This window comes from Columba livia, chromosome 12 (genome assembly GCF_036013475.1).
Source record: "Columba livia isolate bColLiv1 breed racing homer chromosome 12, bColLiv1.pat.W.v2, whole genome shotgun sequence".
Classification (NCBI taxonomy): domain Eukaryota; kingdom Metazoa; phylum Chordata; class Aves; order Columbiformes; family Columbidae; genus Columba; species Columba livia.
In genome coordinates, this window is record NC_088613.1 from 10386327 (window position 1) to 10403807 (window position 17481).

At 42.9% G+C, this 17481-nt stretch overlaps 1 protein-coding gene across 1 annotated transcript in view; it reads right to left on the reverse strand.

Annotated features, from left to right (window-relative positions):
* Positions 1-1289: 1289 nt before the first annotated feature.
* Positions 1290-17481, reverse strand: part of GPR50 (G protein-coupled receptor 50) — a 47538-nt gene continuing 31346 nt past the window's right edge. Inside the window, exon 3 of the mRNA XM_065077834.1 lies at positions 1290-5905. Within this exon, the coding sequence (XP_064933906.1) occupies positions 5040-5905 (866 nt within the window). The 3' untranslated portion in view covers positions 1290-5039. The remainder of the gene's footprint in view (positions 5906-17481) is intronic.

Below are 17481 nucleotides of genomic sequence, written 5' to 3' on the forward strand. Positions count from 1 at the left end.
TCACCGTAAGATTTTATCCTGGTGTTGAATTATTGCACCTCCTGTCTTTTATAGCTGTATCTTATCTCCCAGTTACTACACTTTGTTACAAGTAAATAAATAAATAACACCACTTCACTTCTGATGGTTCATTCAGTTCCATGTGGTGGAAATAGCAGGTATGAGTCCGTGCAAGGATTTTGTAGCATCTCTACTCAGACAGACATTTGGGGATCTGCAATTATCATAAACACTGCTTTCAGTGTGTCACATCACCGAGCATTGCAGGCTTTACTGTGGAAGCAGCAGATGAAGTCCAGTGCCTGTTGGAAAAGATTAGCAAAAAAAAAGTAGCAGTACTGCTCTGGGGTGTCATTGAATAACAGTGCTTGTTCATTCAACACATCTGCTCCATGGTTGTTCAGCAATTTTTTGTTTTAATGGAAAATCTCACATTAACACTATGATTGCACATGGCATCTGGTTAGGAAACAGGAACGAGGCACTTTGTTTGTGTAAACAAAATCAAACAGAGAGCTCTAGTTGCTGTGACCACTGGAACACCCTCCATATTCCCATCACCCCTTGCTTCAGAAGTGACACTGAGCCTCCCCAAAAAATAGTTCCATTTTAGCCAGCCAGCATAGCCAGCATGGAAATATAACTGCTGCAACCTATGGACAGAACCTATTGTCTGAAGACCTGCCTGAATACAGCAAAATCTGCTCCAAAACAGAGATGGGGAAAAAGCAAAAAAAAACCCAAAAAAGCCCACAACAATCATCTTGGACACAGCAGTCCGCATCCTCACAAAGCTTCTTGACGGAGACCAAGTGTGTGGCAGCCCTCCCTGTGCCTCCAGCCCAGGGGGACTCTCTCTGTTCCCAACCCCACCCCACCAATGCAACCTCATGCTCTGACTGGGGACCATGCTGGCTCCTACACCCTCCCATTCACAGCGTGGCTGTGCTGCTCTCCCTCCCAGCTTGCAGAGCAAGGGAATGGATGTGGCACAGTCTTTGCTTCTGTAGCACCCAAGGGAATGACATAAACACTAGAAAGGCCTCAGAGGGACACATGGCAAGGGGACTACTGGCAATACAGATAAAGTTTCTTCGCCGATGAGAAGGACATAATGCATCAGGCAGCTGTCTCGAAGGCAGGTGGAAGGAAAACACATGAATACAAGGAGGTGTCCCAGGTGCACTAGATCATTCTCTTCCAGGTCTGAGCTGGGCAGCTAATGTATGCCTGAACTCAATTACATTTGTCCATTCCATCTGTTTTCTGGGAGTCAACAAAAGCCAAGCTAGTGTTCCAAATATTTATTAAAAAGTAACTGCAAGTGGAAAAAAAAACCTGAAAAGCAGTCAAATGGCAGATTTATTACAGTTTTAACAGGCAAAGGGAATGAATCTACTTTATAAACAAAAATAGCAAGAGGGAAGAATACTGAAGGATTCTTAATCAAATGATAAAATGGAAACAGCATATGCAATATATATTTATATATAAATATAATGGTTACATTCTTCTTAAATAGATTAAATAACATTCATTAGCAACATCCAGAAGTATTTCTTTGTGGCAAGAGATTCATATTCCTTCATGGCAATGCTGCCTTTCCATAAATTCAGGTTCAGTACAACAATTTTTGAGTTTAGAGCTAGACTAGATATGCAACACCACCAGGTCAAATCCAGAGCAAGTGATTTAAAACCAGTTTATAGGAGATCTCAGTGTTATTTCCGAGACTTTAAGGTAGGTACACCACAGGTGGAATTGACAGAGTGTGGTTTAAACTGTGGGATTTCCTTGGCAGCTCAAATTGGGATTAAAGCTAGATTCCCACAGGGAAACCCTAACACTGCTCAGGATTCCAAGTTTAAGATGCACTTCACTTTTTCTGTAAACAAATGTTAACACAATACACTATCTGTACCCTGTTAACCATTTCTTAATATAAATAAGGAGCTGCTTGGGTAGTTTTAAAATAAGTCAGTATAAAATCTTATCCTAAGCACTGTCTCCGTATCAAGGTGCTAGCAAATGGCACAGTGTTCTCTTTTTGAAGCCATGTTCCCTGCTTTTTGTGCTTCATATTGCAAACCTCAGCTCCAGCAGGACTGCAGCAGCTGAATCACGCCAGTTCTGGGCTCAGCCTTGGTCAGCCCTTCCTCACACTGGGACACCCAAAGCAGTTCTGAACAGGTCATGCTAGGGCAAGCTCTCCGTGCTGTCACGTGCACGGAGCCCATCGCAGACCCATCCCCACCCTGCGGGGTGCTGGCAAGGTCTGCACGGGCGGGGAGCTGCTCAGCACCCACCCCGGCACAGCAGGTACCCAGCCTGTCCCCTGCAAAGACCTTGCAGCGGAAGACAAGCAGATCCCCCTCTCACTTTGCATAGTCTGGTCCAGCAGTGACTCTCTGTGAGTCCTGGGGACGTGCCCTATCGCGCTCCTGCTGCTCCCCTTCCTACCAGGTGCTAGCAGAGACTCCCATGGCTTGCCTGTTCAGGACCTCTTTGGCTTACTTGGTTTGGTTCAAACACTCGCTGGCTGTTACTTTGGAGCCTGAATAAGAAATAGTGCAAATACAAGCTTAAAGAAAAAAAAAAAATACCACACTGCCTTCACTGAACATTCAGTTAACAAGACAAGAATTCGTAGGATAAAACCCCAGTTGTGGGGTATTTGAGACATTTGGCAAACCTGTACAAGATTCTTCACGATTGTCTTAAAGGAGTATATTTGGCTTGGCGCTAGATGCTTAAAAATATTTGTTAACGTGATTCTAACACTGTTGTGGCTAATTGCAAACAGCTTTGAAGACTAATCACAGAACACAGGACATCTCCTTGGCATGACAGGACAAACAGTCTCTGCAGATATGGATTACTCAGTGCTTTTCTTATCCAAGTTTGACTCAAAATGATTTTGTTTGCATGGAATGGTGTGAATTCATCCACACTGGTTTTGCTGGAAGGCAAACGGACCACATTATTTCTGAGGGTCAAGATACCTCTATTTGGCCATGCTCAGGCAAATTAAGAGGCCAAAACAGAACTCATTTTGATTCCTATTATGGGAGGCTGGCTGCAGTGCATTTTAAAACAATAATCGTCTGAAATAGCTGAGATGTTCAAGTTTGAAACTTCATAAAGTGCCAGGGTGCCCTATAAGTGCAGAGACCCCCCCTGCATTGCAACAACCTTCCGCACATGGCAGCAGGCACACCACAGCCCACACTGAAGCAACGCACCATGTCCACTTCATAAAGGGGCTTAATTTCTCTCAACTCCACTTCCCCCAACAAAAATCAGCAGAAGAGATGCTCAGCAACAAGTGGCTTTCAGCAAGCGATGCACAAATGGCTTGTTAACTTCACTAAGTATTAGGCACTTAGCCTGCTCAGGGTTTTGGTAAATCCTACATACCTCTATCTCTAGGCACCTACATGCTATTGCAAAGTCTGGTTCTCAGTGTTTCAGGGTTCAGCCCTGAAACTAGTCCTACTTTGGATAAGATCAAAGAGAGAAGACTGCACTCTCTGATCAGGAGCAGGGCTGACTGCTGGTCTCAGACCCATGGGGCTCAGACCTGCTCCTCTCCATCACACAGCTCCCGCTGGGCCTCTCCGTACACCAGCATCAGGCCAGGTTTGCTCACTTGAAGGTAGAGTTGCACCAGGGGAGTTTTACCTGTTGATTTTATGGGACTGTTTCAAAGAAGGATCCACACAGTTAATAACATAAGGAGACAAATTCACAATGGAGCTAAGGAAAAAAAGAACAAGTCATATTTACAGACAGCTGCCGTCAACCCCACCCTGTCCCTCTGTTAAGGAAAAAGTCCATGTGCTTGTCTCTGATGTGATACTGGCCTTCCCAGCACTTCAGGACATCATTTCCAATGACAAAGATAACAGAGTTCAGGTTTTAACTGAAAACTGATGCATAAATATGCTCAAGTAGCTTTCCTTTCCCAGCTCCACGAATTAATTACAGGTTTGTATATGAATAAAATAAAAAAAAATTTAAAAATTATCCACTTGCCCCTCACCCCCACTAAATTCATGTTATGTGGTAGGCAAAAGGAGAGATGCTTGGAATAAACACCTTCTTCCCCTTCTCCCTTTGTCTGCAAGTGTAAATATTACTGGAACTTAAAAGCCAGCATCTGCATTAAACAGATGGGACTCTGCTATGTTCATCTTTTTTTATGACGTTCATGTAGCAGGGACTTCTGAAAGACATTTGGAACAAATGCTGGCCATGACAGGAGACTGCCTAAATCAGAATCAGGCTCCAAGTATCTTCCTGCAATTACATTATGTCATATGTTATACTCTTACTCCTGGCCTGGGAAGGAAAGTGCAAGGGTACTTAATATCTGTAGACATTCAATTAAAATGAGTGCACCAGACATTCACCGGGTCTGGCTTTTGCCTGCCTCACATCTAGCCCAGGCTAGCTTCAAAACCTCAAGAAAAAAGAAAAATAAAAAGAAGAAGAAAAAGAAAAATGAACTCGCAAACGGTGGAAGTCACCATGCCCACATGTATGCCTGCTGGCTAATACTGTTACCCAAGTGAAAACATAAAAGGTCATGCAGTTTCCATTTTGTTTGCTATAGTTTGGGTTACATTAATGCTAAAAAAAATTAGAATTCAGAGGGAAAGAAGAAAGTTTTGAGCGCAATACATGGTGATTTTGCTGGCTCTTGAAGGCTGCATTTCAAGCATAACTGCATTTCCCCACGCACTCTGAACGATTCCCTTTTTGAGGGTATCGGCATGCTTGTGGCAAAAGCAACCAAACTAATTAATTAGGCACGTGGTGAAAGATGGCATAGGAAAAAGAAAAGATAAAAATCAATAATTTCCATTCTGAAAATCCTTACTCAAGCCTTGATGTCACAGCGATAAGCTAAACATGAAAGGTAGCAGACTCCTTCCTTGCACAACAGGCAGCAACACCAGCTGTGAAATGCCCACACAGAAAGGCTTTTATATATTATATACACTACTGTATTCCAAAATAAATAGTACTGTTCTGACTCATAAGTGTATTTCAGCTTGGTTGTTGTTTGTTACGGCTGGGGATGGCTTGCTTTTCATCCCTTCTGTTCCACCCTTGGACACATCGATGAAGAGCATCCTGGGAGTCCGGAGTGTCAGCAGGATCCTTTTGTATTCCTTCCGGAAATTCTGGTTAAGAAGCCCATAGATCACCGCATTGAGGCAGCTGTTAAAATAGGCCATAAAATAACTCAGGACAAAAAGCCATTCTGGAATGTGTGGCTGCACTTTTGAAGGATTAATTGAAACAGCAAGGCCAATAAAGTTTAACGGTCCCCAGCACACAGCAAAAAGGACAAAAACAACAAACATAGTCAAGAAATTCCGGATGTCAGCTGCTCTGAGCTTCTGCTTGCAGTCTTGTCTCACCCGGTGTTTGACCTGAATCACCAAAATCCAGATCCTTAGGTAACAAAACGTCACTATGGAGAGTGGGACGATGAAGTGAACCACCACCACTGTGATGGTGTATGATGTACTCACCGTCTGGGCAAAGGTGCAGGAGTAAATCCGGGGGTCATACTGCAAGGAGCCAACAAAGAAGTTTGGCACAATTGCCACCACTGTGAGTATCCAGGTCACACAGAGATAGCAGCAGGTGTTCTTCAGGTTGAAGAGCTTATCGTACCGAAGGCTGTGGCAGATGTAGCAGTAGCGGTTGATTGCAATTGCCGTGATGTTGAAAATGGACCCGATGACACTTAAGCCCATCAGGAACCCACTTATCTGGCAGTGAACATTTCCCATGGTCCATCCATTATGGAAAATGGCGCTCAAGATCAGAGGGTATGGGTAAACCGCAACTACGAGGTCTGCGACAGACAAACTCACAACAAAGATGTTGCCTACAAAAAAGGAGAAGAGACTGTGAGAGGTTAGCATAGGTCCAGACGACCTGCAACTCAGAACTCCTCTGTAGGCCTAACTCTTCTCACAGACTTCACTCTACCTTCCAGTTGAAATCTGAAACCCTAGAAAATAAGAACTTGCTCTGCTAGTGACAGTAGTGGAGAGTAACTACCCATGATTAACCTGCATGTTCCTTCTTCAGAAAACTAAATCGTAAACCCAATTATAGCTTTGGGTCAGGTTCCTGCAATCCTCTAAGTTGTGTAAGAGAGAAGGATTTTGCTGTCCTTGTTAGTCAGCCAGCACCTCTGTAGTCACCAGGCAGCCATCTAGCATCCACTGTCCTGTGGAGAACTTAACTCCTTTAAATACTATACAGGACATAATCTTTCTATACCATCACATAGTGACACTTTACACAAGCTCTGTCCCTCATGGGCCAAAGAATTGGGGCAGTCAGGTTAAGTTTTCAGTGGTTTATTCATTGCACTGACAGCAGTTGCATGGGAAATGTCTTTTTTGGTCTTTTGCATGTGAACAGGTATATTTTCACCAGAATTTATGCAGTGCTCACACTATGGAGTGTGTGTTCTTCCAGGAGGCGTGGTGCAGCCAGCCTTTATGTGCTTATCTTATTTCGTATGTTTTCCTGTTACTTTCATATTAAAGTTGTCCAATGCAATATGGAAGGTCAATCACTCCTACACTGTCTGGCCCTGGGAAGGGAATATGATTAATAAGCTGCTGTCAGCCACCTCTGCAGAGCACATGCTGCAGGTTGTCCTTTTAGACTCTACAATGAAGAGAATTGAGAGTCTGTGCAAATATGAAATTATTTAAGCCTTGCTGGATCGAAAATGGCACATTGCGTGGGACAACTCTGGTCAATCCCGCTGTGTGGAGCACCCTCCAATGACTCACACAGCCAGTGACTTCCTAACAGCACTTACTCGTTATAGGAGTCTGGTGTACTGTTAGGAAGGCAAAACCCCCTCTCTGTTCCATTTGCCAGTCAGAGTAGAGGAATGCATTAAGGAAGGGACCTTGAGGTCTTTTGGGAACTGGTGTGACCACAAGACCAACTATAATGTTCAAAAGGACATCTGTCAAAATTCAGTTTTTTGATGACTAAATAAATTGTCATTGCAGGAAGAGCTCAACAATGCAGTTAGAGGACAGCACACTAGAAAAAGTATTTTTTCCTAACTCTACTACCTTCAGGTATATCTGCAATGGCAGGAAGGAAAATATTACTCGAGTACCAGTAGGGGCTGTTTAATACATTTAAGGTGTGAACACCTATGCCCCTGTGTGTTACAGGCAACATCCCAGGCCAGTGATCACACCTGCACCTTCTCTTCAAACCCTCATATCCTGCTGTCTACCAGATTATATTGGAAAAAACACTAAAAAGAGGTCTTTTTCTGTAGTATCCATGAAGGGAGTCTCTGACATCTCAGTTCAGCTAGCTCACTGGCTTCAGTATTCGAAAAATACACCCAAGGGCTGGCCGAAATCACGGCCCCATTGCCGCTGCAGTTGGCTCATTGCTATGTTTGTTGCCAACAAAAACTATAAGGGACAAGTCGACTGTTCATATCATGCAGCAGAGTCCACTTCACGCTGACTGGAAAACAGTCCAGACTTGAGAACAGCCCACGGCAGTGTGGAGCTGAGACAGCTGACACAAAGCGTTATTTTAAAATAAATATTAGCAGAGGTCATGTAAATGCTGAAGTCTTTTTAGAGAGAGATTTCACATGCACAGGTTTAGCAAAGCACACAACTTCTGTGTCTGCTGTGCCTCAGTGCAGCTCTTTTGCTTGATTTAATATCTTACTTAGAGCTTTTTAAAGTGCAGTCACTGAATCTGGTCCCTATATAATTAACTCTATGCTTGCTGCCAAGGGCAGAACCTCTTGTGATCAGGCTTAGTGCTTTCACAGGCACCCTAGAGAGGGAATGCTCTTCTGCAACAAAGCTTTTAATCCTTCAACCAAAAATATGCCACTTCAACAAAAAGCACAACGTTTCCCCAGCACCAGAATTTCCTTTTGGAAAGGTTTTCCAAAACAGTTTTCAAGACAGCAAAATGGAAACAGAGATGTATCAGCAAACCAATTCAGAAGACTTGCAGAGGGTGCTGGAGACAGACTCCACTGATGGGACCACAACCATCCCTCTCTGCTGGACCTGTCCCACTGGGATACATGTTGGTGGCCAGAGAGCAAACCTCTGCATTTGCTGGGGGGTGGACAGACAGCCACAATCAGCACCCAGTTCTGAATCAGGAAAAGCAGAACAAAGCTGGATATTCCCTACTTAAGGCAGCACATCAGTGGATTTAATCAAAAACTTAGCAAAATCATATGCAAAATTATTAGCCTCACTTCGCTACCAGCTGCTGAGAGAAATGAGCAGTCTCTGTCAGTCTTTCTTCACTAACTTGGATAGTTGGGAGAAGTACTAAATAAAAATATAGGGATGAAAAGAGGGGTTACATTGCATGGCTCCAAAATAGAACATGCTCTTCAAAGAATGGGACCTGGCTTCTGGCTAATTACTCAAATAAGAACAACCTGAGTGAAATGGCGCTTCAGCCTCACAATCGCTGCTTTGCTATGAGACCATTGTGTGCTGGGCCCTGTGGCCAAAGGCTCGTGTCCTTGTCCTCTGTAGGATGAGATCAGACCCTCACTCCCAAAACCATTGCAGAATGGGAAAACACCTAATGTGTGGCTTTTAGGGAAAGCAAAGAGCAGTCTCCTGCCAATGATCTTCATTACTGTATTTTTTTAAAATTTTTTCCACTATAAAAAAAAAGGAGTGTTGCCCATAAATAATACCAGCAGGACTTTAACTCAAATTTAAAATTATCTGCTTCTGTGACACTATTTTCCAATCTATCTTTTTCTCTTTGTTGGCATGTGACTATATTTCCTCATTAGCTTTTGCATTTTCCGTCCTGTTTTTAACTTCTACTTAGTATAAACTGGTTTGTGTGCTGCTGTGCTCTGTCCCCCAGTTATGGAGTCAAACATGAGGAAGTAAGAATGGTGGAGAAAGGCAAGTCTGTCACAAGCATACTGGTAATAAGGACTTGGCCACCTTTTCAAATAAACTTTAAATATTTTTACATTGCAGAGGTCCAACACAAAGCCATAGATTACAGAGGTACGATACGCTGTTCATAGTGTAATCCACAATTTGTTTGGAAAAAAACACCACAAAACAACCTGATGCCCACCAGCAGAGAGGAGTTTAAACATGTGCAAATAATGCCAAAGGGAATTTACCCCAGAACATCTTCTGCCCTAGTACTCCTGCCATTGAGCTCCTCTCCTCCCTCCCAGACTCCTAAAATTCTGTTTCTGCTCATGCCAACAGCCTGCTCCTGTATTCCAGCAGTGCCCTGGCCCTGTCTCTCATTTTGCCTGGATTATCCAACAACACAGGTTATCTAAGGATTTACTGTCAAGTCCTGGTGTTAGGAAACGTGGAAATACCACAATGAGTTCTGTGAGTCAATAAACCACACACATAAAGGTCTTCAATGGCAGGCTGCCCAAACTCCACTTGACTTTCCTACAAAAGGACATGATTCTTCTACAGAGACTAACTGAGCATCACTGTACAAGTCCAGGGGTCGTTGACCCTGCCTGCCTCAAGGGGCTGTTGGAAATCCCTCGGTGCAGAAGCTCCAGTTGCAGTGATCAAGCCTCTACCTGCTGTTCCCACACTGCAGCCATGGGCTTTAGGACACATGGGCTGTGTTTTAGGTATCCTTAACCTACAGGCAGGGTTAAAAGGTGGAGAGGGGAGAGGGAAGTACACAAAATATTTTTCTGAGAATTGTCTATTTTTCTACATCTCAAAATGTCCAAAGCAAGCACCCAAAACTCTTGTTCTCTGCTATCCATATAAAGCTCTCTTACACTCACGTTCTTTGCTAAAACATTACCGAAGTTTTGCTTCAGGTTAACAAGATACAGATGCTCAGTGCAGCCTGAAGTTAACACTATTACCTGTAAACTCAGTGCTGAAACTAAAATGTCCTGAGGGGCAGCAGTTGCACCAAAGCAAAGAAACAGTTTTGAGGATCAACTTCTGCTTGTCTAGCAGGGTCCAGCTCTGACTGAGGGGGTGTGAGGGCTCTGCTGTCCAGGTTGTCCCCTACTGCCAGCTGCTTTGCAGGCAGCCGAGTTGCTCCCAAATAGCCGGTGCCCAGCACAGCATTTTAGGTTAAAGAAAACTCCATACAAGAGCCTTGAGCCCAGCAGGTGAGAAGCTGACCCATGAGCATGGTAGACACGAGTGCCATGGGGATCACTGCACGACCAGTCTCCCTGCTGTGCCAACCCCTTCCCAGCAGTGAGATCAGATCCTGGCGTCTGTCCAGCTGCAGCCAGAATAACTAACAGTTGTAGAACTGCAGGTGTAGAAACCTGTGGTGAGAAAAACGTGCTAAGATACACAATGATATAATGCTAAAAGTTTACTGGGGTGACTCGTATGCTTATGGTGACACCTCACTATTTGCAGCTTATAACAAAAGGCATCTTAAACTTTATGTTAGTCCTTTCAAGTTTTACGAAAAACTCAACAGACTCATGTCTACAAGGAGATAAACTGGAATTAAGACTCACGTGAACCTCAGAGATATATATAAAATAAGGTTCGGTAAACAATTTAACAGGCCATGATTGTAATGCAAGCCTCCAATGACCACTTACCATAACCTAATACTCTCTATTTAAACTTCCAAAGCTCATGCTCACTGCAAAACAGAAACAAAATGTACTGTTTGCCTGAAGCAAAAAGATAAAATCATAAAAGCTTTATTCAGCTTGCAACAAGACTCTTTATTAGCTTTGATAGCCTACTTTTCTTGTTTGTTTTTACCTGCCACTCACTGTGTTTGCTTGTATTCCCTAACCTCCAGTCTGCAGAGTGAAGTGCACACTTGGTTCTGCAAGCTAACTGGCAGTTCATAGAAAACACTTTCAGACCAATTTTGTTCTTTTTATAATAGAAAGATACCATTGGCTGTGTGCAATCATATTAATCATATACTGCTGTAATGTAGATGGGTAACAATACTGTGGCGTTGGGGGATCCTGATCCTGCAGCCCTCAGTCTAGCAAGCATTTCTTACAACACAAACTCTAAAGGATCACTCCAGGGAAGATAGTGTTTGCCTTGTCAAGAAGAATTAAGAACCATCCTTCTATAGGGGACTATGACCCACGTCATGCTCCACGCAAGCTCTTGGCTTCCACAGCACTGTGAACACCACACACGCAGCAACAAATTGGCACATGGGAAATCCCAGACTGTTAATTATTGTCTCTTCTCAGCATTCTGACAAGCACTGATGCATCTGATGTGCCCACACAACAGCCAAGAGTGCATTTACCCATTTTGACAACTGAAAATGTTTCACAAGGGAGCACGAGTGAAAAGTCAGAGAAACTCTTCCTGAAATCCAGGCAACAGGAAAAAAAAAAAAAAAAAAAATCTGTTGTTCAATTCATTAATCCACAAATTTTAATTGAGGATTTTATTTGTGTATTTAGGGAGTCTGTTCAAAGAGATGAATAAACAAGAAATGAAAACACATTCAGTCAATTATCTGTTATCATTACTCCATCAGGATTCAGAGGGGGATAAAGCATGGTTTCCTGCAGTTAAACAGACATTGCAGTTGGGCTGCCAGCTGGTCTCAAATTCTGACTGTACTGCATAAAACGATATAGAAGGTAAAGAACAGACAGGACAGGAGGTACTGCCAGCCCACAGCATCCTTAGGAGGCAAGGTTAGAGAATAAGGAAATATCCAATTTAAGGACACCTTGAAGGTCCTAGACAAAAGCATAAAACTGCAGGGCAGACCAGAAGGCAGTTTGCAAAGCAAACTCTCAGGCTCCTCCCGTGCCCGTCCATGATCAGACATCAGCATCACTTTGGCATCATGACTGCAAGGCTCATCAGCCACCTCAGCAGTATATTGCCATGGTGGCATGAAAGCTTCCTTTCCCTCTGGACCTGAGAAAAAGACTTGCTTCCAGTAGGAGGAGAAAAACCTCATGGTATTTACTGAAGTAGAAAGGACCAGCTCTCCAGCACTTCAATTACGTTTATTTTGTTATGCACCATATGTTATTTTGGTCGATAGTTAAAGAGTTGCTTACACTGCTAGGCAGAGGACTGGATTACTGGATTTTAGACTTACTTTTAGGTCATGACATTTTAATTGTATTGCTGTCAAAAACATATTTGAGCCATGCCTTCAGCTGCTCTAAGTGAATGCAGCAAAGGGAAATCAATGGCAGAGTTTACACCTCAGAGATTCATAACTTTCATTTGGCTAAGGCAAATCAGATTCAAAGTTGTACCTGAGCTCAGAAGTCTGTGGAAATGGGCAGAAATTAGAGACCAGCCCTGCTTGCACGATTTTATATCTTTCCTTTTATCACTTACCATTACACTGGAAATAAAGTAAAGGAGGCAATTTTTAGTGTGAGGCAGATGATAGCTGGATATGCACTCTCAACTGGATAAAAATGAGTTTAATTACCTCTTCTCCTGGACCTTTAAAAAAGTGTTTGGTTCTCTTTTGGTACCATTGCAGAGCGACTTCTCCATTGTCAGAGTTTCAGATATTTTAAACACATAATGAAGTTTTTAGACCATCCCAGAGAAACACTGTTTGGAAAGCTTCCTCCCATTACTCCACATTAATCCTAATATGTCCTGCTCAGCTAAGATGTACAAAAGAATGATCTGAAGATATTATAAAGAAAGGGGAAACTATGTAAAGTCCTTGTTTTACCTACCAACAACAACATGCAACTATTCAAAAATGCTATTTTCTGTTCATTTATGTGCCTTTTAATGACTTCTTCCTGTGTTTTCGTGGAAGTCCTGTACCTTCTCATGAGGGAAAACCATGATGCTGCAATTCTTCAGGATTTCTAAATTTAGCTCTAGTTAGTGTGATATTTTTCCTGGATGTGATTATGGTGGCTGGATCTGCTGGTAATGGAGGAGGAATAAGTGGAGGTCTTTATCTGGCTCTTAATATATACCAAAAAAGTGCTAAAAAGTGCTCCTTCTAATTATGTGCCCCAGACTCCTGTCATCAAACTTATAGCCTCCTATAAGACTATGAGATCCCCGGTGAGTGGTACTATGTGATTTTAAGAAGCTGCCTAATTCTTGTGCAGTCTGATGCCGTTATGCTTAGCCTCACACACTGGCCACACAAGCACAGAGATGAGATCTACCAGCCCATGTTAACTCCAAGCTGGTTGGTAAAGTGCTCTGAAACAGGAAAGGCTCTGTATAAACATAAATGTGAATTACTGCCAGCATCCATTGAACTGACAAACCAGCATCCATCCTCTCCTGGTCCTGGCAGCTGTACTGCCACCATTTGCCATCTGTTACTATTCTAAAATAAAATCTGTGAACTCAGGCTTGATAGACTTAATAACGCTCTTTTGCTACTGGTGCCGGTCAGAGTGTGTTTCTGGCCTGGAAAGGAGTTATGGGCAAGCAACCGATTCCTGGGAGCTGACAGGCAGAGTGTGTAGTCAGATATGAACACACAGCTGATTTTAGTGATAAAAACCACAGCTGACTGCCCTGATGAGCCCTGCCAAACCAGCCCAGCTGAGCCCAAGAGCTGGCTTCTGCTCCTCCTTGTGCTTCACCAGCATGGCTTGTTGACTAAACCTTAGTGACAGCACCAGTCACTGCACCCATGGACCTCAACTCCAAGGAGCAGATGTTACCCTGCCACAACTAACAGCTTCTTTTGGCCTCCCAGCCCTGCAAGCCCAGGAATGGGTTGCTCTCCAGTCCCAGTTCTTTCTAGTTAGGAGTCATTTTTTTTTCCTTGTAACTTTTTCAAATTGTCTAGTATATGGAAATGACAAAGTTATTAAAAAAAATCATCACACAAAAATGTTTATATCAGTGAAGGACATTTAGCCTTTAGTTCATTCTGGACCAAATCTTGTCCAAGTCTGCTACAGGCAACACACTCTCAGACTGTGGCTGGTCTGTTGGTTAAGTCTTAGGATGAACTGAGGAAGTTGTGTGAGGTGAGGACTGTCCAAGATGGAGACTCAAAGCAGCCAGCTTTCCTATGAATACTTAAAGGTAATTTTTATAACACTTGGTTGTGCACACACATAAGTTCACTTTTGGGCTGCGTTAGATGTTGTAATACCAAATTCAGATGCCTTATTCAACATACACCCTAATATCCTTTTTAAAGATTCAGATGTGAAACAAAATAGTATCGTGCAGTACCCAGCTTCCGGAGAGAGCAAGATGAGCTCAGACCACAGAGAAAAAGCTCAGTCTGGACACAGAGCAGCACAACACAAAAGGCTGCCCTGAATCCAGCTTCACTGTCTACTGGAAGCTCAGGACAGACTTGTAACACATACTGATCCTGGCATCAGTATCACCTCTAGCACTCTGTGCAACAAGAACAAGACACTAAAATAAAAATAAGCCAGTTGTTGTATAAAGATAGAGGATGTTTTTAGATTTAAAAAGAAATTGATATATGAAATAACTAAGCCTAAATCAATAATTAGAGGAATAGTAATAGAAAGGCTTGAGTTAACAGCACAGAGTTATGCTGGTACACACACTAAGCTGTGCTCTGCATGTCCTCAGCTCAGGGGTGCTGAGATGGGCTTGTGTGCCCAGAGGAAGCTTATCCACTTTTCCCATCCTGGGCTGGTCTAAGGAGGGTTGTTTCCCTTCCCAGCAAATCTTGCCTCCTCAGAAACTTCATGAATTCCTGTTCTCCACTGCCAAGATAGATTAGTCTGTGCCAGACTATTCAGCTGAAATTCCTTTGTCGTTTGTTTCAGAGATGGTAAACAAATGCCACTCCTTGAACCAGAATCTGATCTCACATAGGTAAGGCAGATCTCAAACAAACCCAGTGCAAGTGAGCTTGCCAATCTGCTACCTCTGCAAGGTGTCTTGAAAAGCATGAAAATGAAGTTTTACCAGTCTGCACTTTTCTTACAGTATTATGGGACAAATCTTAGGTTTACTTAATTATGAAAAACTTTCCTGCAAGCAGGTGTCAAAGCCCAAAGAAAGGGGGATGCAGGGAAGAGGGTCATCATGCAGAGAGCTGCAGGATGCAGAACTTGCAGGGAAAAGCAGAGTTGCTGACAGGCAAATGAACACTGCAGTCTGCTGTAATGGAGCTGCATTTAACTTGACTTAGCTGTTAAATCTGTTCTCACTGTGATTACACAGCATCCTCCTCCTCTTGCTATAAACAACACATTGAGTAAAAAGACTGAAGAAATGGCTAGCAGGAAACGGAGGGGAAGAAGGCCTGTTTCTCTCTGTCTTTCATCTTAGCGCTATTGAATATTCTCTGGACTTAACACGCTTGGGGTCTTCTGTCTTACTCACCAAGATTGCAGCCTGACAGCCCAGGATCTAATCAGTTAAAGGCTGGATGCCTTCCTAAGCCAAAGCTGGCCTTCTAAAGTCACTCCCTGATTTGGGTTTGGGGTGAATAATTCACTGGCCAAGCAAAGACCTGGATGACCATGACTTGCATGCAGGGGCCAGAACACACTGGTGTCAATGGAGGTGTGCTGAGCACATACCAGATTTCTCATAAATGGCATTTGCACCAATCATGCAACAAACCAGCTCCTTCCTGCTCATCTTTCCAGGACTGGAATTGAAGGGACTGATAGTTAGGCACCAAACTGAATAGAGGTTACGTAAATGAAGGCTGAGATGTTAGTGCAGTAGTGGGGTGATTATTGGTGTAGGAAATTTATTCTGCTTCTGCACAGCAGTTGCCACTAGAATTAGAAGAAAGAAATAGAATTGGGATCCCTTTATCTCCAAGATGATAGGCTCATTGTAGGCTCCAGCATGGTCCTGGTATGCCTTACAGCATTGCACAGCTATTGATTTGCTTTTCTTCTGATGACTTTAATAGATAGTTTTTCAAACATTTGATGGCCAATGTTATAAAACAGGTTATACAAAAAAAGCCATGGGGTAGATTTAGTATAAGAATTCCTTCCAGACCATGTTTTTTTCTCTCCTGTGGTCTCATACTGGACCTGGCAATGAAGCAGGTACTGCCACAGTAGGCACATGCAGGGAGGATGAGGTTGGAAGAGAAATGGTACCTTGAGGGACAGGAAAGCAGTGTATCTGTTCAGAGCTACTTATATTGCTATGCGTAGTCAGTCCTCCAAACCCACCATTCAGGCCCACTGCAAGGAAAAAGGTTGAGCTACCTGAATTACTGTTCACCCAGCCTTTACAATCTATCAGGAAGAGGAGTAATATTCCTCACCTTACAAGTGGGGAAAGAAAGAGACCCAAGGTTTGACGGCTTTGTCACAACTATGTGAACTGTGAGAGAAGTAATGCATGTAAGTAGGAGACTGGGAAGGAAATCTGCTCTGGACCTCCTGGTTCATTTACAATTATTTACTAATCCCATTCAAAATGGAGAGTTACTTTCACCTGGGAACACTTTAGGCACTCTGATACAATTGCATCAGCAAAAGTCTAATGCAAACAGTCAAAGTCGATTCAACAAGCATAATAATAATGATACTGGAAAAAAATATCTCCAAAAAACAAGACATGCCCTAAAGCACTTTTTAAATTTTCCCAGGAAAAAAAATCCAAAACCAGTAGTTCCCAGAACACCAGCAAAAGCTTCACTCCAGGTACTCTACATGGTTTACAGATTTCTTGTCAAGGCAAGGTACAGGATGAGCTACAAGAAACAATCAATCTGCAAAACTCAGACTAGGAAGTCTCAAATGTATTGGTGAAAGCATCTGCTTCTGTTTTTTTCCTAATGACTTATGAAACTTAAACATCTTTGAGGTGCAATGTGGGTATATTAAAACAGAGGAGACATTCTTGCAGTCTAAAGTCCACAGTCCAATAGGAGTCCATGTGAACAAATGGTTCATATGGGTGTGCTCTAACACTGATCTTGATAGGAAGTCTAATGCTGGCTAATATCCAACTGGCTTGAAGGAAAATAAGATTTTGTGGGATTATGACACCTAAATTACTGAAGGAACCTCTTGAAATAAGTAGCCTTACTTGTAGGCAGCAACACGCACAGTGAAAGGGAGATCTTGTGTTTGGGGATCATTGCTGATGAGGCTCTGCCATCAACAGCTTCCACCCCAAGAGCATCTCTGTATTCTGCTCTCACGCAAGAGTTTTGCTCTCAGCGAAAAACACCAGAAAGAATAAGAGATACTAGAAAAACGGCCATCCATGTAAGGCAAATAAACTCTGAGGTACTTAGCTCAACTGCCTAATCCTGAAATACCCCCGAGTCCTACTTTCTTGTCTGTAGTGATAAGGGCAGGTCTACTTTCAGAGTTATATAATCACCATCAAAAGATGATACTCTCAGTATCGCCTTAAACTTTCCTCCTCCTTTCCCTTTTTATCTCTATTGAACTTTTCTCAGCAAGAAATAAATCACACAGATTTCTTCTCTCTCAAACCACTTAACATCCATACCAAG